The sequence below is a fragment of the Camarhynchus parvulus genome, chromosome 3 (genome assembly GCF_901933205.1).
Source record: "Camarhynchus parvulus chromosome 3, STF_HiC, whole genome shotgun sequence".
NCBI classification, from domain to species: Eukaryota; Metazoa; Chordata; class Aves; order Passeriformes; family Thraupidae; genus Camarhynchus; species Camarhynchus parvulus.
In genome coordinates, this window is record NC_044573.1 from 104,025,765 (window position 1) to 104,050,233 (window position 24,469).

The 24,469-nt window shown below is 34.6% G+C and overlaps 1 protein-coding gene across 4 annotated transcripts in view; it reads right to left on the bottom strand.

Annotated features, from left to right (window-relative positions):
• Positions 1-24,469, bottom strand: part of ASCC3 (activating signal cointegrator 1 complex subunit 3) — a 253,479-nt gene that overhangs the window by 37,964 nt on the left and 191,046 nt on the right. For all 4 annotated transcript variants that reach the window (XM_030946651.1, XM_030946649.1, XM_030946650.1 and 1 more), the window contains 6 exons: positions 20,071-20,208; positions 19,845-19,965; positions 16,258-16,390; positions 13,563-13,688; positions 4,290-4,401; positions 3,892-4,026 (listed from right to left, as the gene is read on the bottom strand). In XM_030946651.1, coding sequence (XP_030802511.1) covers positions 3,892-4,026; positions 4,290-4,401; positions 13,563-13,688; positions 16,258-16,390; positions 19,845-19,965; positions 20,071-20,208 — 765 coding nt within the window. The remainder of the gene's footprint in view (positions 1-3,891; positions 4,027-4,289; positions 4,402-13,562; positions 13,689-16,257; positions 16,391-19,844; positions 19,966-20,070; positions 20,209-24,469) is intronic.

Here is a 24,469-nt window from a genome sequence, read left to right on the forward strand (position 1 = left end):
ATACCATGTTCTCTCTCTCTAAGCTCCCTTTTCTATGAAAAAACCTCTCTTTCTTATTAAGAGTTTACATGAAAGACAGCAGTAGGCACATGAAAACTAACCAGTTCTCTTCTATAGGCAGAATTTAAAACAACAACAACAACAACAACAAAAAATCAGGGACAGCATGTAGCTAAAACAAGAGATAAAAGGTCGGAATGACGTTCTCCCCTTCACTGTCCGGTATGGACAGGTATGACAAAACTCTTGCTCTGTAAATACTAATGAGATAACAAGATAAGTTAAAAATCACCAGAATCCCCAAAATCCATGAAACTAGTGGTCACAGCCCTAGATCAATCAGAAAGACAGACTTTCCTTCCTCAAGGTGCAACAAACTCCTATTTGATTTTAAAAACATTTGTGCAGAAAAAGACAAGAATTACCCTAAAGTATCTATCATTGTTTTTTACCTAGACCTCTTTAATCTCTGCACCTAACTATCAGAATTAAAGGAAACAGTCTTTAGGCACCTCAGGGAAATCCAGCCTGTCAGTAATAATTCATGAACACTTTCTCATCAATAATACTTAATGCAAGAAGCACCATAACTCAACAGTGATTAAGCTCATTTGGATTACCACTGCCTAAGCATGGTTAGGAAAGGTTTAAAGAAAGCTCTATGGAAAAACATCAAACATTTTCTCTCAGAAAAAAAACATCAGTCCACTAGCACAAGGCAGTGACAAAAATAACTGAATGTGAAGTTCCACCTGCTAACTGCAAACCCAAGACAGCTCAAATATCTCAGGTACAGATTTACTGAGAGGAGCAGGCAAAACACGAGGGGATTTTCACCCACCTATCTGAATCGCTTATTACTGCATATTTCCAACAATACTGTTGGGCTGTTCCCATGTGCCATGCTCCTGTTCATGTTATGTTACTCAACCCCTACACCAGAATGGGAAAAAATTCATTTGATCTTGTAAAACTCTGGCAGATGACTAAAATGAATAAAATACAGAGAAAAGAACAGATACTGGAGAAGGCTATGAGTGGTCTTCCACTAAGTGAAAACAGATCCTGCTATTATGTGACTTTTTTGAGAGATTCACCAACACTAGAAACTGGACGACTCGTAACTACTTTTTCACGTGACTTGCAAAGATTCCTTGATCATTCATTGGTGATCAACCCTGAATTTTAACCACTTTCATTCAGCATGCAAAAATATCAATCTGAAACTCAAAATCCCTTAATAAAACTCAGATTTAACCCCCTTAAAACAAACCTAAATTTCTGAATTCTTGAATAAAATCTTGCTTTTTTTCCACGGTTTGTTTTAAACAAACTTTTGCTACTCTCCAAGTTAATGACATATTTGGTATATATATCCTATGTGAAAAATCAAAATCAGGATTTACTTTCTTTTAATTGTTCACATCTGCCTTCCTTATCTACATCAGAAACTTGTAAATATCTAAAGGTTTTCAAGCTTAGTTAAAACTCCAACTAATAATAAGTTCCATCTATGAAATCCTGCAACTGCATGAGAAATGCTTGGATGGTTATTCACAAAAAACACAGTCCAAAATTTGAAACTTTAAAACAGTGATCAGCAGAATAATCACAATTATAACTATTTTAGTAATGGTAACAGGCCTTTTTGTACTATAGCTACAGCTTTCAGTTTTAGCATCATTAAGAGATTCTTCAAATTACTTTTTAAACATCCTTTTCCCTCAGGGTTTTCACTTATACCTAATTAGACTACTTACCCCATGCCATGTAATTCCCTATTGCCAAAACCGCTAAATGCTTCAATAAGAAGGAGGAGGGCAGCAGTGGAGTGAGGCAGATGTAATGTCATTGGTTAACAATAGAGGTGTGAAGCAACTGCTGTAATTATAAAACTCATTAATGCGCAGTGTTTAGGGGGAAAAAACATCCCTGGCAGTAACTGTTGAAATGGCATTTCTTTTCAACACCACATCAGATTGAAAAAACCTTTCATTTTGCACCTTCAATGAGACAGAATAGTAGTTTCACTAGTAATTATGAGAATCAACATCCACATAAAAAGTAAGCAAGAGCTGTCAGCTCTAATGGCATCCAGCACTTGTAAATCCTTTTCATCTTTAAAACTGATACATATGGCTCATTTTGACCCCTAAGCAATTTTATTTTTAGTCTCATTCCTCTTGAGATTGTAAATGGATAACTTCCAGAACTTTATTATCAGGAAATAAAAAAATTAAAAAAAATTAAAGCAAGATTAATGAACTTAAAATTTTACAATCCCTACCCAACATTAGGGTCCTAAGTTTCATCTACAATAGAATATTTGCCAGTTACTTTTGCAATTCATGAATGCACACAGTTCAAATAGACAAATTCAAACAGGCAGCACTAGGGTCTTCTTCCATCATTGCTGTTCCATATCCTGCTAATCAGCCAAGGCAGTATTATGAAATGCCATCTCTGCTAATATTCTCAAATTTTCCTTACCAAATTTTTGGAAAAAAAATCCTGACATGTCTAGATGCAGAAAATTTTCACTGGAGAGACATTTTAAAGAGACAGCAGCTGGAATAAAGCACTCTTCTTGAATACCCAACATTGTATTAGTTAACTTCTGTTCACATGTGGGTATTTGTTCTTAAAATTTCAGTTATTTTACACACAGCATATCTAATATTGCAGATTACCATTTTGAATTCACCTGAATACACTGAATTTCATTTAGTGTAATTGCAATGTTTTCTGGCAGCAGAACAACAGATACTGCAGGGTCAGTGATAGCAATTCCCCTATTTAGGCTGTCTAACAGTTTCCATTACAAAAGATTATTGTGGCCTTTATTTCTGAGCTGTAACACTCTGAATGTTTGCAGCAGGTGCTTTAAATTTATCAGGAAGAAAAGTCTCTGTACTAGAAAAGTGGTTTTCCTAGTCTCATAAAATGCTGATCAGGTTTTGTTGAGTTGCAGACTGTTGAATAGCAGTATTTTAACTTCCTGTATTTCTCCTCAGAGAAGTTTTGGCAGCATGCCGAAACAATAATTAATACAAAAGTAAGATATATAAATACTGTAAGTCAGGACTTCAAATTTTGAAGGTAACACTTAGAAATCAGAATGTTACTGAACTTGGGCCACTTGTATAATGTATTTAATGTAACAGAAACTATAATCATATAGGGGTAGAAATAAGTTTTCCTGGATAATATTCAGGCACTTCTTATTTTGAAATATATTTGTACAAGTAGAAATATGTTTGCACAAGTACTAACTATGTAAGTACTTAAAAAGGAAAATGGAGTAAATCTTGATTCTTTTATGGTGAGAATGTAATACTAGCACAGTGAATCATACATGGTGTCTTTGGCCTTGCATTGCACTTCTTTCTGTTAAACAGCCTCTAGACTAACAGTGGGAGATGCTGTTATTGCAGGTTATGGCCTCAGGGACTGGGAGGTGGCTGGGAAAAGGGAAAGCAGACATTTTAGGAGAGAGGTGTTTCCCATAAGTTTCCCCTACCCCTTAAAGCTGCTGTATCTCCCAGATTGTCCCAGGACAAAGTGATGGTCCTGCTACATATTTAGAGTAAGCAGTTATTCCTGTGATATTTAATAATATACTAAATTTAGAAAAGACAAATATCAGATTTGTATAGATCCTGCACATTATAAAGGGATGTAAGAAGAGAAGGAAGTGTATGAAGTAATTTTGATGTACTGATAAGACAAAACATTTGAAACATCAAAAATTATTCAGGTATGTTTCTCAAAACAATAAAAATTAAATTAGAGATTGGGGAGAAAGGCTCTTCTTTATTTTGCGTGTTTCTTTCATATAGTTGTGTTTTTAAGAGTAAAAAAAATGTATTTTTAAGAAACATCAGCACTTACTGTCAGAATTAAGAGCAGTTCTTCAATATTGCTTTCAGGTTTCAACTGCTCCTTGAACATCCCAATAGTTGGATGCTTCAAATAGTAATAGGAGGCAATACGGCCGTACGTCAGCGGCTCAATGCTGCGATTATCCTGTTACAAGAAGAAACAAACACACAGAGCTCCCAAGTGGTTCAGTGTAACATGTTCCTACACAACTGTGAAACTTGTTCAGACTACTTTTAGGAGAGAACACAAAAAACAATTTAGCATTATAATTTAGCCACAAGAGTTTTCAACCTAAGTCTAACAAAGACAAACTCTAACATCTCCCATCAAGGAGTGTGCATCTTGCTGTTCACAGCTCCTAGGAGTGTGTATCTTACTGAATCTTGTAAGGCACAGATTAGTCTTACCTCCCCAACTTCAATACAGTAGGAGCCTTCCAAATCAAACAGGGATTTCTCAACAAGGCTTGAGAGGTACTTGTTCATAGTGTCATGGCTCACATCATCCAAGTTATAGTAACTAGATAAAATGAGAGCAGATGCATTGCATGAATATTTTTTACAGTCTGAAGATTTTTAACAACAGCGTCTTCTAGGAAAACTTACAAGGCTACTAAAACATACACCTGAAACAGCAAATATCCACATTAAACAATTAAACACAGTCCTTTATAAAGATTAACAAGAAATCCATGATTCTTAAATGGTTTGTGGGAGTAAACAACATAAGACAAGCATGTACATATGAGACATGGCAATTGGTCCATCTATTAATAGAAAGGTTGATACAAACAGAACTGGACTGACTCCATTTTATTAGTGGGAAAATTTTTCTGCTTTCACAGGAACACTTTCCTGATAAGAGTGAAAGTGAACAAGCAATGCTAACACAAGTCACAGTATTTTAACTTCAAGACAAAGGAAGAACACCGACCCAGGAGAGCAATTGTCCTTACATCCTGCAACTCGGAAAGTAAAACTAGGCATATAGTGACATCTCCTGAAAAAGTACACTTGTACCAATCCAAATGTTGGTGTTTGTTGTTATATTTCTGTGATATTTTATTCTCAAAGTTAGAATTGCTAAAAAAGGAATAGGGTATTTGTTAATATGGTTCCTTCACATGTTCACTGTCAGATTGTTTAGGTAAACTATATCATCACAATGGCTTAGTTCTCAGTATGAAGGAAAAATGCTTATAAAGTGGGCCTAAATATCTTTTCTTTTTATGTTAGCATATAAAAAAGACACAGTGACTGAAGTTTGCATTCCTTCACTGTAGAGTTGGAGGGGTATGATTAGATTTTACTCATATAAACCAACATGATTTCAGTAAGATCTTTTACTCCAGATAAAAATGTAGTAAGGACTTGTGTCCCTAGATTCAGCAAAGGCACCAGATCAGAAAGCAATAATTAAGTTCAATTAGTAATGAGCATGCTTAGAAAGTTTTAAAATTTTGAATTTAAGCAGAGTAATTAAACCATGCAATTTCAAAGCAGAATTAAAACAAACATAAAATCTGATTATTTATTGAATTGTTAAAAAGCAGAATAAAAAAGGTAGTCATTGCTCATTTAATTCTGTCAAATACTGTGGCAGAAATAGACTACTGAGATTGTGCAATGATGAAAGATACTCCTTTGTTCTACCTGCCTTGCTTTACTAAAATTTACTACTGTTATGATGTACTCAGCATTCCCACTTGACATAACCCCATTGTAATCGAGAGTGGGTTCTTTCAATGCTATTTTGTGCAGGTGAACAACAGGCAGCAAAAGAGCATGCTGAGATTCATTTTAGTCAATTTTACAAAGTTACTGCTGCACCTGAGTTCGTTTTTTTAAACTCCTTTCACTGTCACTGGAAAGAAATGTGCACCTGCAGAATACTATTAATCTGAAGTATTTTAAATATCTATTTCAGGATAAGGCGAAATGTAATGACTGACTAAAAAAAGAAAACTTTAGACAACCAGCTCAGTTGTGGATGTTATATTTGGGCAGATGAATGCCATTCTCTGAGTTAAATTCTACATCATTTACTGTAATGCTGCTGTTTGCAAATTTCAAAAGATGGAATCAAATTTTATAAGCTACAAACGTCCTTACATAACTGTTTAATTTACATAATCTGATTTGCATTATTATTTCCTCAAACTAAGTTTTTACCATACATCTCTTAAATAGCAGTAGTGTAACTGAAAAAGTCTGAATGCTAAATAGCAGTATTGCAATGTCCAGATATTTTCCTCTTGCTATTAACTCCAAATTATGGGATTAATTCTCTGAAGCTTTGAATGTTCACTTATAACCGGGTAAAGTTGGAGTAAACCAGTACTATCATAAGAAAAAGTTTTTAAAAGTCCGTTCTGATACCAGCCAGCTACATGAAACAACTACAAATCACAGATGCATGGCAGTGGAATATTTAACTCTGTGACTTTTTATATGGGTTCACGCTGAGATGATCTGAAAAACTTACAACACACCTATTGTCCAAAACCAAACCAAACTATCTGTATTGACTTACATGTTTTATGTAGTAGCCAGCTGTATATTATCAGCCTCATGCAAAGAAAACTCATTTGCTGAAAAATTATTCTAATAGTGTTTTTGATGCAACCTAAATTTCATAAGTGTCCTTTTAAATTAAGTGATACACGGATAATACAAAATGGTCAAAATTTCTACCCACCATTTTATTTGCCTGACATCACCAATCACATTTATTTTCTGGTTACTAGCAGGAATTACTTTGTCAAATTTTGTTTACCTTCTGAAAATAATTGAACAAATTAGCTAAATAAGTTGTTTAAGGAGGTAAAAAAGAATTTATATTTTATACTCCTAAACCACTAATGATTCATTATTAGTTCTCTAAATTGAATAAAATACTTCTGAAATGCTTATAATTAAGGCACTTTGTGTCACGGTATTCAGACTTCCACCATATAATTTCAGCACCTTTATTTGCAGTACCATGACACTCATGATGAATACTGATAAAACAACAAAAAAAAAAGGAACATGGGCAATACACTGTAATTCTTTCCTGAGAATGTAATTTAAGACACCAATTCAAACAGGTTTGTGCTCTTATTCTCTGACTAATTTGCAGTATTTCACTGCAGTTAACTGAAGTTATCATCATAGAGGAATTTATAATATCTTTTAATTTTTTTTGTGAATTTTAAACTTGCTGCTTTGTAATTTGTTGTTAAAAGAGTGAATAGGTAGCTGCCTAGTGGAAATAAAACAATGTAAAGAAAAATCTTAAATGGTTTGTAATCTTGAGTGAAGTGGTACCAGTATGTTTTAACTACTGTCTGTAATGAGGCAGATATAATTTTGAGCACACCCACAGGAGCTTCTTGGTCATTCAGCACATTTTCCCCTAATAAAAATCAAAGCCATTCATCTTGAAAGACTGTCAAAATTATTAGTGAAAACAGAGGTATCATGACATTAGATTTCAATGCTCAGGAATAAATGCAAGTTGAATTCTGCATGTTGCTATGTTCCAAGTATAAAAACTGCATAATAAGTGAGTTCCTCTATGAAGCAATATTGCCTAACTATTTAATTATAGATAAAGAATAAAAACAATGCAGTTTCATGCTCACTGCATTGAATCATCTAGTCATTAGTTCCCCTTTGCTATAAACAGACAGCCTACCTTTTTATCAGCACACCATTTCATTTATTTCACAGTGAAGCCCAGTTTCACAATAATTGACTTGTCAGAAGCTCTAATTTATGAGGCTGGGCTCTGTAAGCCTTCTCCTATATTGGACTCAACCTGCACACAAGCAGGGTTGAATATTTACAATGCTGTTAACAGGTGCTGAGTTGTTTAATGATTCTAATAGCCAGAAGCGTACTGAGAAAGCCAGCGGGATCACAATTACAGGCTGTTTGAACACAACAATTACTCGTCCCCTGAGAGGTGTGAAAGTCAAAGGCAGTTTTATCCTAACAGCATCTAGCACATGGGCTAGACAGGCTAACTTCCATTAGTAGTCCATAGGGAAAAAGCAGTAACAAACCCCTAGGTATCATAAAAATTTACAAAGTATGTAAAATTTAAAAATCAAAAGCTGAAGGAACTTTTTATTGTCTATTAAATAACATATTTTAAATCCCAAAACCTTGTAGAGCTTAGCAAGAACAACAAACTGTGAAACATGAACTTATTTCTCTAATCTAAGGAAGTGTGGAATTTCATCAGCTGACAGAGACAGAGAGACGTGCAGGAACATAAAATGTAGATGAAGTTACACAAAACATTTAGGATTTAATGTGAATGGTGGCAATCATTTTCTGTTTAGCTTATGTAAACCCGACCTGAGATCTCTCTGGGAAATTTTTCATCAGCCTTGAAATGGTCCTGCTATAACTGTCAATGCTGTGGAGTCATTTGTTACAGCACCATGTTTTTTATGTTCAGATTATACGGTGGTAATAGTGACACACATAATGAAAATCGGTGACAAGAGGCAGCCAAAAAATATTAAAGAAGAAACGTGCTAGTCAGTAGGTCAAATGCAATGAACAAATGCATGAAACAACAAATCCACAGCATACACTTGATAGCAAGAAAGTGTGCTTTCTCAGATTTTACAGTTCTGAAAGCAAAATTTTGTTATTAACAAGTATGGGGGAGCATAGATAGTAATCTGGGTCCCTTTACTGCAGTCATCATTTATATTTACTTTCATCAGCTTCAGCAGCTGCCATCTCCAAATAGCACCATGGAAATGGTACAGAGTATATGGCACAACTGATGAATCTTCATAGCCAGAGAGAGATATGACCTTAAGTACCAACTCACTTCTGTTGTTAAGGCATTACTGACTGACTCTGGAGCCCGTGACTGGCCTGCAAAAAGGCATTACAGAGTGCACAAATGCTGCAGACAGTAATGCCACCCTGTATTTTACCTCTACCATGTTTTCCTGTATCTGTATCTTTGTGTATGCCAGGTGAGAGAAACAGATACATTGCTATCTTTAATCAGCTTTTAGTATACTGCACATTGTGGTCATTTAAGAGGAACAAAACCAAGTTCAATTTCTCAGGCATCAGCAAAGTATCTACCCCAACATCAATGCTTCTAATTATTTGCAAGACAGTTTATCTCCCAAGATGCATTCATGAGAGATGAGAGGTCATAGCCAAACATAAATTTGCTCACATATTGATAAGATTTTTCTTTTTCCTACCATATATTCCAACAGACAATTTTTACAGGTAAATCATATCCAAGAATAGGAAGAAAATTATGTGAATTTTTTTTCTGGATGGAGAGATGTGGAGTCTTCAGCTTTGTATTCTCACCTAAGATTGCAGCAGAGTGGGAAGCAGGAGGCAGCTCAAATACTCAGCAGCCTGGGGCTTCCCTGTCTGACACACTCAGCAAATCTTTATTTGTCTGAATATTTGGTAAAACTGTACTGTGAACTACATTCCTGTACTTTTCACATCACTGTGACCCTAATAATTCCAAAGAAGAAACTCTTGTTATTACATTCATAATAATGCCTATAGCTGTCATTTATTAAATATATATACATGCATATGTATCAGTACATGCATATAGGTCTAAATGTCACTGAAAGGAAGAGTCCTTTGGCAAAGGAAATTGTGAAATATCTGTTTACCAATTGAAAATATGGTTATTAGTAATCACTGCAGTACAATATACTTGCACATTCTAGCTTCTGTTTAGCTACTGTAAAAATTTTCCATTTTATCTCTTAATCTTAGCTAATTTAACTTCAGTAATCTCCTTTCTGACACACTTCCAAATTAACCCTAAAATTCTGAGTAACTGTGATTATGTCACCGAAATACATAGGCATTTCATTCTGATTGACTTCTACCATGATATTACCTGTCATCATAATAGCAGAAAATATATTGGACCAATATATAACCATAATTTGTATTCATATGTTTTATTCACATACTCAGCTAATCATAATGAGAAAATGAAATTTAAAGTAAAACATAAATGTATGACAAGGGCTTCATCAGTCTGAGACTATAATTTATGCTGTATATTCATTCACTCAAAAAAACTTTGCAAAACTGATATCAAGGGAAAAAACTTAATAATAATTCTCAGAATGAAATAATAAAATATCTTTCTTCATGTTTTCACAAGGAATTTACATAGAAACTGGTTTTGTAAGTGTGCACATGTACACTGATGCACTCTCACATATAAATACATAAATACTCACATGCATTTTAATAGTGATGTGATGTGTGCTCTTAGGATATCTAAAAATTAACTTTCCAAATGAAAGCTGATTCTGCTTAACTTTACATGTGTTGTAAATTTCTATTTCTCTTTTACTGCACATGTATCTGGAAAACATCATAATCTGATTTACAGAAAATGTTTCTCATAGACATTCTTTTATAGAAAGTCACAATTATAATCTTTTATAAGGGTAAAAGAATGATATACCCAAGGCATTTCAGCCAAGGAATAGAGATAGATGAGCCTGTCAAAGTAGCCCCTTGCAAAGAACAGAGCCCTTTGCTGATCTGTGTGATATGACCTTGACTAAGTAAAGAACATAGTGACTATAGCTCCATGTGGAAAGGAGTACATGTTGTACTACTTGGCTGGAGTAGTACAGAAACTGTGAAAAGCTCTGCACTTAGGATTACCTGTTTTCAGGGAAGGGAAGAACAGGGAAGAAACCCCGGATATGGAGACTGAAACACTTTGATAAACATTTCATTAGGACCACCCCTGTCATTCACGTGTGATCTCCCAAACAGGACAAGCGTGAGTAGTTGTCATGCTTCTGAAAAAAACTAGCACTCAGCTACCCTCCTTCCCCAAAGCAACAACTCCATTACACCTCTTATCTAGACAGTTATAACCCATTCCATAGAGTTTGAGATGCAGGAGTTTATCAAACAAGAAAATTAAAATGGTTTGATGAAAAGGAGTATTTTAACATGCAATGATTTTCCACACCATTAAAACAATTATCATTAGAAGTTTAACAAATTATCTCAAGTTTGCCAGGAAAACTTTCATGATGACTTCATGGTTAGAAGAAACCTGGATACTTAGAGGAAAAAGATACTTGGATCTCTATCCCACAACAAAGGCAGATTACCATTACCTCAATAGTACAAATTGCAGGCATTCAGTAAGGCATTTTATGTTACTGGATTGGAATAGGATGGGATGATCCTACGTTTGTTTATGCAGCTTTAATATACAAGTAGCTAAAACTGGCAATAAATGAGAATATAAATCTTCTGCATATTATCTAAGCCCATTATTTTGGGGATTTACAGCATCACATGCAATGACTTTTATGCCAATGAATCCCAAGGCATTTTACTAATCATGCATATGGGAATTACTTATTCACCACTAAGGTACAATCACCTGCTGTCTGGAAAATAGGTCTTGTTTCACAGTGGAGAGAAAGTCAACAAAATTGCTTTGGGGCAGGACACGATAAAGAACACTTCTGTCAAGTGACAAGGAATGAGTATTGCATAACCATCTAGACCAAAAACCAGCTCCAATTGTGCTCCTATTCTTTTGAAAAAAAAACCCAAACAAAACTCAAATACTAAAATCTTTGGATTATTAAGAGCCACAAATATTTTTTGTTTGATAATATCAATCATTTCATATGCTCTTTTATGGCACAGTAAAACTCCATTACCATAATGCAACTTATTCAGAGTTATCTCAACAATCACTGACTTCTGTTTGTAAAACCCTTCAGTTTTCCTTGGATGTATCTCATTCAAACACTGACCATGCTGGAACTGCTTGCTTGGCTTTCAGAAGGTCTGACAATACCACAGATAGCAGGTCCAGGAAAACGGCTAACTAAGTTTAGTAACTTTGGATGAAACTTAAGGCTGTAATCATGTCAAAGAATGGAATTCATGCACATCCATTATATTTGTGCTTGGCATCTAGAAATGATTTGACAAACTGTTTGACAGAGTAAATAATATCCTTATTTTTTTCCCTACATGACTAAGTACAGAAGGAATGCTGAGTACCTGTGTGGATAAAGAGCTCAACTTGTCAGCTGTTCCAAGCTGTGTGTGTGGTGTTCCAATGCAAGACTCCAATTTCACTAGAAACTTCATCATTCATTCCTATTCTGCCATTATGGGCATGACTAGTGAAGATCTGTTCATCTTGGTTCTCCCTACAAAGACTCTACATCTCATTATGAAGTTCCCTTTTTTTTGCTCACCCCCCCGCCCCAACTTTCTCCCCACCTCAGAACAGCAGAATTTTTGCTTTGAAGTTGAAACTGTGATAACTCCAGATTTAGCTGTCCATGACAATAAAGAAACTGCTGAGAAAAACTGACCAGCAGGCAACATGCCAACCTCATACTAAAGTGGAAATCTTATTTTATATTGGAAAGAGATTGCCTATTAAATCAAACAATATTTCTATATTCTACACTTACCTTTGGCCTATATGCTGTGTCTTAAAAAAATGTACCTACCACAGATACCACATGATCAAAGCTTACCAAATACAAACCAACTACAGCACTTTACCAAAGCAATTCAAGAGCAAGACATTTTAAAGGAATAGTACTTATTCTTTATATAAAAAAGTATAAAATAAACATTAAAAAAATCATAATTTAACTCTCAGAGGAGAAATACCCTTCCCATAACTGTACACGTTGTATCAGTTATGAAGTAAGAAAATCGAAAATGCTTTCTTTAGTTTACAGTTCTAATGCTCTGCATTTTTTATTTCTCAGGAAGACTAGATGGAAATTCTGTTTGTTTTGTGGGACATTCTCAGCATAGGACTAGATACAGAATTAAAAACTAATAAAAGACTTAAAAAGAATTAAAGGAAATTATTTCATAACCTGCAGGGTCCCAGCAGCACTTGCCCATAAAATACCTGGCAGAAAATCTGGCCAAATGCTGTGGACATTAATATGATTTCAGAAACACAACACACTGGAGTACATCTAGAAATATTTAGTGATCTAAACAGTTAATTCTCTATTTGCCTCATTATTTTAGTGGATGAATGATCACATGACAGGTAACACACCATTTACCCAAAACAGCCTCGTGGCAAAGGCAGGCTATACTGGTGGAACAGCTCAGAATGATCTGCATACCAGCTGGAGCTAGGCAGGATGATAGCAATCACTGAAAGTATTGCACACATGGTTTCACCAGGGCACCCTAATGAAAGCAAACGTTATCACAGAGAAACAGCTGATAGTTATTCTCTCATTTATTAGGAAAGTCCAAGTCTTAATAAATTTTCTAAAGAAAACTGAGCAGAACATATCAATGTGGTAGCTAAAAAAAAGGTATTGCATTATAAATACAATATCTGAAGGAATGTGATAATCTGGAATTTTATTTTAGGGATGCTGATGTAGCCCTCTCAATAAGCTTATTTTATTGCTGTAACTAAGTTGTAAAGTTATCTGCCAAAAAATGCATTTATATTTAGAGTTAAATTTATAAAAAATATGTGCTCACGAGTTTTAATCCACATGTGGGCCAGCAGTGTTCCTGCACTGAAGACTGTCAAGCATTTCTAGGCTCCAACAGCAGACAGATCACCTTTGGATCAACTCTAACCTCAAGTTACCTCGAGATTAAATTGCCTTTATACTGTATACTCACGTTGGGTTCATTATAAGTCGACGGAAGAAGTAAGTCCAGGTGATATAATCCATTGCATCCTGCTTAGATGTAATAGTTCCAGCAGCAATTTCAGCATTCAAGTGGTCAGCCAGCACCTCTAACAAGCTGAAGAACAGGAAACAAAAGAATTTAGCTGACTTTACAATCACAAAGACAGGTAATATATTTTGTAGAGTTGTCCATTAAAAGGTTTATTACTTTTAATCTGAAAATATTATATATTTATCTTCCAGTAAAAGGGAAGAGGGGAAGAAGGGGGAATGTAATTGCAAGGTCAGTCATCTTCTTTACATGATAATGGAATGAAGCTCAAATTAGTTTTTGATTGGACCAAGAATGCACAAGTTTAAATCATTCATAGAACATATTCAGATGGAGCTACTCAGTGGTGACTTCCGAATATTGTATGTTGACCATATGATCATGCTGATTTAATCCAATAGAGAATCATATGGAAAGACAAACAGGAAATGAAACAGTGGCAATAGCTTAGCTAATACTTGACAAATACTTCAGGGCTATTAAAATTACATCAAAACTGCTTCCCCTGGATTTTGCCTCATCTTCATCCAAAAAAAAACCAAAAAAAAAAGAATAAGAGCAGCTACTTTTACCCAGAAACAGAATAAAAAAAAGCAGGTTTAAATGATTCTTAAAAAATAAAATAGTCATTAAACAGAACAAAGAACCTCCATTAGAGTATCTAATGAGATCATGCCTGGCTAGAGTTCAATCAGAGAATAGCAAATATCCTTAAGGTTCAACTTGATTTTTCTTGTATTAAATCCTTTTTCTTCTCCCAGTGTTCTTTTCCTGTTGCTAAAAGTAAAGAATAATCTGGCATGAGTAGCTATTTTACTGCTCTGTACTGGTGACTGCATGTTTCCAAGGGTCAGAACTGCAGGCATTCTACACAGATTGTCCAACAGAAGCTGGACAGATGATTCAATTGCTATTCCACAGAAATGGATTTCTGGATTTTCTTTTGTTTCTAATGTGCTGTGTTTCAGGCCCATAATCAGGGAGAGCACAAGGACTGTTATGAGTTAAGTACTCAAGTCTTACAATTAAATATGTAAACAATGGCTTTTAGAAAAAAATATTAATTAAAAAACTGTGAAGTTTACTTTTACAAAGTGGAAATACTACACAAAGCTGATAAATCTGCTCTTTGGTAAAACAGATGGGAAAGCATTCCAAAACTAAACCCCCCCAAAATCCCAACCAGTATCCATTTGAAGATATGAAATACTTAATCATAAAAGAGGCCAAGACAAACCTAAGTTACGTGGTTTACAACCTACAGAGAACTTAACAAGATTGTTATCAATATGTGACTCTTCATATGCAAATTTATCAAATATTTTTTTTATAATAAAAGATGGAATATATCAGAACTACAAAGTAAATACAAAAACACAAATGCAGTAACTAGTAATTTAGGTTATTTATAGTCTTCCAAACACAAACAAAGGTGTGGTTACTACTGTTATAAGGAAGATATTTTTCTTTCTTTAGAAACACCACTTCCCAAGGAACAGAGATATTTCTTAGTTTATGCTAATGTCATGCAGTCTGGATAGACCATCAACAATCACACCACTCTTTTCACTCATTAGCTATCATTTTGAAGAAGTTCAACTCCTGGACTTATGTGCTAAGCGCAACTTCTATGTTAAAAAATGTGTGGTTTCCTAGGGAAATAAAGTGTATGTTTCCACATTCTTTGTTTGCAAAAATTGTATGTCTGTCTGTGCACCACAGAAATAAAGTTTCAAATACACCAGGCCATTTCAACTACATTTCAAAGGTGGATTGCACTCTCAAACTCCAGCAAGTTTCCTGAGCAGATAGAGGTCCCATTATCACTTATGTTGAGGGATAAAGTTTCCTTAGGAGAACAATACTGTGAATTCTTTGCCACTGAGAAAAGCTTTCAGTAATGTTCATGCTTTATTAGATCTCTGAGCATTGTTCTATGAAACATTCCTCTACAGGAGACCAATGTAACTAGTATAGCTTCTCATTGAACAACTAAGTTAAAACATCAAAATCAAGGCACAAATTAGATTATGCTGGACAGCAAACTTTGCATCAGCTAGGTTCCAAGAGGCTACAAAAAGGTGCTGTTTCTACACTTTTCACAAAAATTGTGCAATTTTATAGGGAAAGATATGTTAAAACTGTATTAGTAAGAGTTTACACCATATAAACTTGAACTTTGAACTTTTTGAACTTTTGAGATTTTCAAGAATGTGATATCTATAATGATACAAATATTCTAGGCAAAAAGTGCTAGAAACTCACCTTTTTTTTTCCTACTAGTAACTTGCCACAGAATTTTGAAGAGGGTTTTGAGGATCATGGATAGTTGTCCTACACACTGCACTTGAAGAACAGTTTGTGCTTTCACATGTCTGAGACAACACCCATAAAGGACAGGCACTTGTGGTATTATATGGGAATGGACTGATGAGCTCAGCAGTGCTTCAAAACTCAGGGAAGAAAGAATTTTTCTACATAAAGATGGATAATTTCTTTCTTTAAATTATCTTCCTCTTGACCCCAGTATTTAGGACTTATCCAGCACAGGAATTTTGTTCCCATGTCCTCTATCCCTCATTTATAGTACTGCTTATAGTTTGATCAGCTTTTCTGATTGCTTTGTCTTTACCTTGATTCCACTGGGAAAGGTTCATAAAGGAATTTTTTGTAGAAGTCTTTCTTAATATCATGAACCAGAATGACAGCTTTTCCTTGGTCATCAAACTGTGGTCTGCCAGCACGCCCCATCATCTGAAGCACATCTGCCAGAGAGACAATAATGTGTAAACCAAATATTTGTTTTCATGTATAAACAAATGTGTTTATGTCTGTATAATGTACAATATAGGTTTTTTGCATTACTTTGGCTTTGTATGCCCTATTGGCTTTGACACTTCTAAGGTTTTTTTCCATCTCAGATAAAGTTATGATGAACTTCTTTCTGTCAGAGACAATCTTCTTGTATACTTAAAGATCACCCATTGCAATAGAATCTAGGATTATATCTAATGTAAATTGCCTTTACACTCCTTCCATTTCACATCCATCTCTCATTTTATCACATGCAATTAAAGATGATGAGTAAGAGAACTCATGAAGGCTACAATGACAATTGTCTATAATTTTCTAATTTTCAAATACTTGACTTCACACTTACACAAGTTCCTTATGTAGGCTTTTCTGCTAGATATGATTTCCTAGGTTTTGACAACTTTAGAGATAAAATGGCATAGTCAATTTCTAATTACTGAGCACTATTTTATATTTACCACTTAAACAAGTGATATTAGTTATTAGCACTGGAGTCAAGATGGTTTTAAATCACCTTGTCCTTACATCACATCATAATATACAGATTTAAAAGCTGGTTCAGACACACTACCTACACACCATTACTTGTAAATACTAATTAATGACTTCTGTAAACATTGAAAATACTAGTTTATGCAAAACATGCTCAACTTGCTATCTGCCCCGAAGGATAAGCATGCTTATCATTTATTTGTTAGTTTTCTCTTCATTTGAGAAGTGCATCTGCACAGGTAGCTTTGCGCCTCATTCACCATGGCCCTGAATCCTTCTGGTACCTATCACTGCTATTTAACTTAGAAGAAACAGTAGAAAGCAATACATAAGTTTTACATCTTTATTTTACAAGTTTTAATGTTTTGTGTATTTTGTATGAGCTCTATTATACCTGCCCAGTATGTGGCTTGCAGCACCTTGCATTTTGAAGTGACTTATTTGAGTTAATAATCAGTAAGCTTTTGGTCCAAAGCTCTGTTGAGGAAGGAAAATCCAGAAAGTAAAGAATGGGATACATCAACTGATCATAACATGAGAAACAGACAGCCCAATTGTGAGTTTTTAGTAACACATTTTCATTTGTGTACTGACTTGTGTATAGAAAGCAATGTTTTTTATCAGTTTATTCCTTTTGTTAGCTTAGGAATGACATTAAGATGTAAAATGAAACTAGTTTAAATCTGCTGCTTCTGAATAGGTGTGTGCACAGGAAGGTGATGGAACAATCTCTTGCTATTCTGTGTGGTGAATTAAATTGTGCATAAGACCATATAGGAAATGGACTTACCAAAAAGTGTCAGGAAATTATTTTTGCCAACATCCGCTATGTAATTATCCAAACTCAATATTTTCTTTACTGACTATATTTTGCTTGGCTGCTTTTAAGCACTGGACTAAACTCCTGAAATATTAAATATGATCCAACTGGCTGACTAAATAAATGACTGTTAACTGAGAAAAAGTCCTCCCCAAAACCTCTGACTTCACTCAAAGAAGCATTCTTGCTTATTTTGAAACTGCTGTACACTCCAGAATGATTCATTCTGCCCTCAGCTGTTTTCTTGGAGCCAAATGCATTCCTGACACAGAAAGGTAACTTTAGTAGGGAGAAGCCAAGTAATATCATGATGGAACATTGAAGGCATAACTTGAGGGCAGCATTAAAGACAGTATTGTGAAACTTTTGGAAGAATTTCAGAAAGAAATTAATTACATTTTCATTTTATTGCTGCAGCAAAACTGTACTACCTATCCACAGAAGTTCCAGATGCACAAACACTCTCTAGAAAGTTAAAAATAAAAATGCTTTAGGCAAACCACACCACATGTTTCTTCATAAAATAAGGAATCTGCATTTTCTGTTGCAGTGCAGACAACAAAATCTGAATGACTCCATCACAGATGGTGGTATTCCATCCACCCCCTCCCCTGCCCTAAGTCTTACTGAAAATTCAGGAATTGAATGACACCCAGTGTTGAAGCTACCTGAATTAAAAATGGTAATAAAGAGTGAAAGTATCAGGCATTCCCTGAAGCCTTTGCGTGAACTTGTACAACAGATTCCTACAACAGCATAGTAAGTCTGTACTGTTTATTGTGTCTCTGATTTCTTTTAAATATATTATTTTCTCTATTACTGATTTCTGACAGTGCCATGGATTCAACATAAAATTTAAAGCTTCTGTTGATTTCTTCCCTTGCCACTTTTCCCCATTCAGTAATAAACGATCGCCGCCGCTCTCCAGTCGGCACGAACGCGACACGACTTCGCTGCAGACACTGCTTTCAGTAAGTTTACATCAGCCAAGGGCTGTCACAAAATACAAGTGTGCATGGCTAAGATCCCAGGTCAGACCAGAATGTTTGAAAAAGAGAGTTTGGTCTGGAAATTGATCCCAAGTTTCCTGCAGAGCACAAACCACTAAATTAAGCTCTACGATGGGTTACTTGAAGAAGTAACCCCTGTAGTATTTTCAGTTTGAGCTTTCTTTATGTTCCTAAACTTCTCTCAATGAAAAGACAGTGAATGACTAAAAAGATGCAAGCTCTGTATTTACCTAACAAATACCATTTAGATTGTCCTTAGGTGTACACATTGCTAGCGTAGTATAGGAACATTTAATAATAAACTTTCTCTTCAGGAAAGAGAAAGGGAAAACAGAACAGGAAACCTGGAATAAATTTAGCTTGTCCTCATTCTTCAAACTTAGTACCATCCAGACAAATATTCTCCCTGACTGAACTCTAAAAAAAGTTCTTCCACGGTTCACTTTCTTCAGTTTGTTGAAAACACTGCAGAACAGTTTATGAAAACTGGAGTTTACTGGAGCCAGAAAGCAGCTAAAGTCTGCATCAAGCCAGAAATTCAAATATTTAATTTAGCTGCTTATTTCTGAAGTATCCCTTACATCACTGATGATACCAGGCCAGTTAAGGTTTTTCATTTACTACTAAGTGACTATATATACGTTTTATTTTCTCATATGTGTGTGATTCAACTGTTGCATTTCAAACCATGGCTAAGTTTACTGTTAAAGATTTGTTTCTATTTAGAAAAGGTTTAAGAAATTTAAAAAACCTCGGTGCTTGAAAAGTTCCTTTTATACAATTACCTAGTTAACTAGATATAGAGACTAAGCTTTATACTGTCCCTTTAATTGTTTAATGTCTATTTTGGGTGATAGTCATTGAAGGAGTTTAGCATGAAAAAAAGAATCGCAAAACAGAAACACTTTCATTATTGCAGAAAATCTTAAGAGTTCTCTTACAACTTGCATTAAACAAAGAAAAAACCCCTTACCTCATCTCTCCTAGTCTTTATCCAAATTCAGTTACAAAATAATTGAGGTCATTTGCATATGCTTGAAATACATTTTAGGATTTGAACATTTCCGTAATTTATGTGAGTACCTGTAATGGGATAATCCACGTAACGCCTTGTTTTTCCATCGTAGTATTCTGTTCCTTTAACAATTACTAAATGAGCTGGAAAATTCACACCCCAAGCTAATGTGCTTGTGGCAATAAGAACCTAAGACAAAAAAAGAAAGATTAATGAGGTATATATAACAAAAAGCCAACTTTTAAAATTCCATGTAAAACTCATCATAGCAGGATTCAAAAAGAACATGTATACCTGGATTTTGCAGTTCACAAACAATTCTTCCACAGTTTTCCTGTCCCTTTCATGTAGACCTGCATGGTGCATGCCTATTCCAAAAGCAAGTGTCAGCTTCAGATTCGAATCTCTAACTGTGACTATAATGTCATTCATCTGTAACAGAAAGAATAATTGCATGCTTTAAAGCAGATTACTAAGAAATTTTAAACTTTTTGGTTTCTTATCTTTATTTTTTTGTTTTTGTAGCAATGATAATTTGCTTTATGCTGTTTATACAAGGAGGAAATCAGAGCCTTTTTCAGTCCCTGAAAAGACTGGATTTGTCTAAAAAAAATACTATATTAACAATGGGGGTGGAATACAAAATGCACATGACTTTATTGACATGCTAAGTAACACAGACAAGGAAATGAAAATGCTGAAAATATCTTGACAGGTCTGGCAAATACCGTGCATTCTGTTCTGTGTTTGTTTAATGCAATCCCTAGTATCAAAGGGGTTAGGACTGGTATAAAAACATAGCAAATCCCTGCAACCAGTAACATAATAACAGTCATGAAAAATAAATTTGGCTCTCTGTAATGCCTTTGAACACTAGAACATTGAACATTATTCCTCAGTTTAATAATTTTGCAATTATTATTCATCAAAATGAAAAATAGAAAGCTTTCTATTTACAGGCTGAAATGCAAATTAATTTGAAAATTTTTTTGGAGTGTGTGTTTGTAGTTTATAGACTCAAACTCAGCGAAATCCAACATCTATTAAGTGTGTTCATTTAAAAATTTCAGAAGTCCAGATAAAAAGCTATTTTTATTATTATTACTAATTATTTCAAATCCGATGTCAATGACTCTTGGGATTCTTTTTACTACTATAATTTTAACTATCTTTTTTGCCTACATTTTCAAGTCATAACTTTGATAATAAACTTATTTATTTTTGTAGATGACCTCTTTGAAAATCCTCTTAGTAAAAACAAATGAAACTGTCTTGTTAAGTGATTCTGCCCTTCAAAATTATTTGTATTGTTTTATTTCTAAGGCCATTTATTATTTTATGTGATTTTAATATAATTATAGCCAGGAACTTTAAAATTTATGCTCTTATTAGTGGTTTCCTGGTGCCACCAGCAGTGGCATGATGATATTGCATACTTAGGGCAGAATCATTCATGGTCATGGGAGGTATAGCCAAGGTTAGAGAACAAACAGTAGTACAGAACAAATTAGTCAGGGTAACTGAATAATTTGGACACAGTGTTCAGCCTCATTGTAGACTGAGTTCTCCAAAGGACTGAGACATGATAGCATCACATGACTACAGTGATATTTTCATTTCTATGTAGGACTCTGAGGTGTTTAACTTCTGATGTTCAAGATTGTAACCTCTCTAAATATTTCCTGTATTTTATAATTCTCAGACCTTAATGTAAACAAAATGATTCACGTCTCTAGACTCAAGTAACATGTTGCTACTATTAGAAAAAGAATCCTTAAAAGGCACCAAAATATCTACAGAATATAACAGCCCATATGGAAGATTTTAAAACAAACAAACAAGATTTTGTAAATCAAACAATTTTGTTAGGAAAAGTAAATTGCAAAGCATTTAAAAAGTCTATTTGTTGAAGTAATCTTGACTAACAGAACCACAACTGATGGCAGTAACAGGGAAACTAATTAGAACAAGGAATTGTTCAACTTTTGACAGATCAATCAATTTCATCTGTCATAGAAGCTCCTAAACTTTATTTCCCCTTGCAATGCAGTTGCCTGGATGTTCCTGAGTTTCCTGTACTGTAAGATGTGGAAGGTTTGTTGTATAAACTGATCTAGCACATATAAAATAAAAGGCTGCTTACAAGAGTGAAAGCGTCCATGAAATACTGAAAAGAAAGGGAGCAGAAAGAAAAAAGCCCAATGAATTGAGAAGTGAGGAGGGGATAAGTCCATTTAGGAAAGGGAAGCACGAAGCGGGGTAGATAAGTCGAAGAGAGCAAAGAGATGAATGAAAGGAGGATATGTTAAAGGATAAAGTTTATCTGTCTAGATACAATCACCAAACCTTTGATTTCTCTAGTCAGCATGTAGACATGTGACTTCAGTGTAGACAACATGAATTATGACCCATCTTAGAGAGTTTTTCTTGAAGACTAAAAAATATCTGGATAAAATGGGAACACACATACTGTTTTCTCTACAATTTGACCATCAACATACAATATTAAAAATATTATCAAACCTATTAATGATTTTTTTACTGCAGGTTTATTAATTGGTACTAGTACTGCATAGGCTCTTTTTGCCTATGTACACATTTTAAGAAATAATAACTATATGTATACATTGAACAGGAAATGAGGACAAAAAAATAGAAAACAAAATTGGTAAATATGTGAAAAACAATGAAAAATGCATTTAGATTTTAGTCAGTTTCTGCATTAAAGAATTGACAAAAGATATTACGTGGCTGAATTAATTTTTCTTCTCCCCACCAAGAATCAGCACCTCATGATAGTTATGTCTTTACTGTAAGGGAACAAGAAAATTCCAAAGACATTAACTTCATTATTCACATCAAAAGAACGTGATATTGGGAAAATAATGAATCTAAACCCCCTTTTCCTCTAGAACAGTACAGGGATCAAATTAGCTGACTGGGCTTAGTCTATAGTGATTAGACTGTTCCTTCAGCACACGCAGTTTTACACTGGGAGCTATTTCCAGTACACAACCTGCGCTAAACCTTTCTGCCATAGAGTTGCCAGCACAAAACATCCTAAATTCACGCTGCTGGGAATTTACTCAAAGATGTTCTTCTTGCTTTTACAATCAGTGGTGGTTATTTTTTTTCCCCTCTGACTCGTATTACAGCGGCAGCCTGTGGTGCTGTTAGCCGTACCTGCAAAGCAGTGTAATTTACCACAGGAAAACTAAAGAACCCTTAGCAGGAGCACTGGCACATGTACTGCTATCCTGTCATTTTAGCAGCAGGGAATCCTGGTCATTTTTAGCTGACCCCTTACTTTCACATAAATCACTGTAATAAACATAACTGTTTTACCCATAGGCACAATCCAAGGCTTAAAATTCTCATGTCAATTTATTTAAAATGTAACTCCCTTATGTCAGTGTAGTGTAAGAATATTATAACTTTCTATTAAGAAATAATGGCACAATTAATAGGTTCATTAACTAGAAACAGACACAGCACTGTGACTATAAAAAAAACCTAACATTTTTGAATTGTTATGACTCAATTACTATTTATCTTTCTGAAAACAACTGCCATGTAGTTTTACTCACAGAGGGATAAATGAAATCTATGTTATGTTATCTTAAGAATTGGAAAAAAAATTAAAATAATATAAGGAAATACAAATTGTACTGGCATTAAAAAAAGCCCTGTACAACACCAATGCAGGGAACTTAATGCCAGGAAGGGATTTTTCCCTGGACTCATACACAAGCAGGATCAGGCACAGGCTGAAAGGTTTGGCTGTCTTTCATAGCTTTCTTTTTTTTTGATGAACAAATTAAAATATCTCCTGAAAACCAAATTGGGAACCTGGTAGCACCGCAAAATATTTTAAAATAAACTTTATTTCTACATTTTCTATTCTAATTTCTAAACAAACCAGATTTTTGTCAAACTACTAAGTAGTCATTTTCTTTGTTCCTGCACATATGTAAACTGTTGAACCATTTACTTTAAGCTAATAGAACTTTTTTTTTTATATTTTAAATTTATTATACTTAAAAAGCTTTTGTAGAAAGATAGGATTCCATTTAAGCAGATACATTACCCTGTGCCTGAAATACATTCCAGTCAGAGTATAATTCAGCAAGTTGATGACAATGCTGGCTCCAAAAGAAAGGAGGAGACCAGATTGGACAAGAATGAGCTAACAGATTGTGCAGCCCAATTCTGTCCCTTTGAGTGTGATATATTGTTTCAAGATGCTAAAACTCCATACTTTCTCAAAGCATATCTGTTGTGCTGGTTTTCCCATTTTCACAGAATCCTCATTATTAGTACTCTCTACTCTTTTCAAAGCACGTCAGACTCAGACCATATGCCACTGAATAATGCTTATCAATTGTCTAAAATGCCCAATAGAAGAAAGATCTGCCAAACAAAAGAATCATGAAAGTTATGAAGTCTTTTACAAAAATAATTACATATTTCACATCTGCTACAGATGTTAAGTGAAATAAAAACATCTCCTTGTTATAACTAAATGTTAATTTTTATGACACACTTTTGTGTCATAAAACCGACATCTTGTAGAAGGAAGTTGAACTTCTAGAATGACTGAAACACTTAGAAATCATTCTTGGGCACCCTCCTGATCTTTAAAGGCAGGAAAAAAAACCTCACAAAATTATTTTTGATGAAGAATTGGCTTATA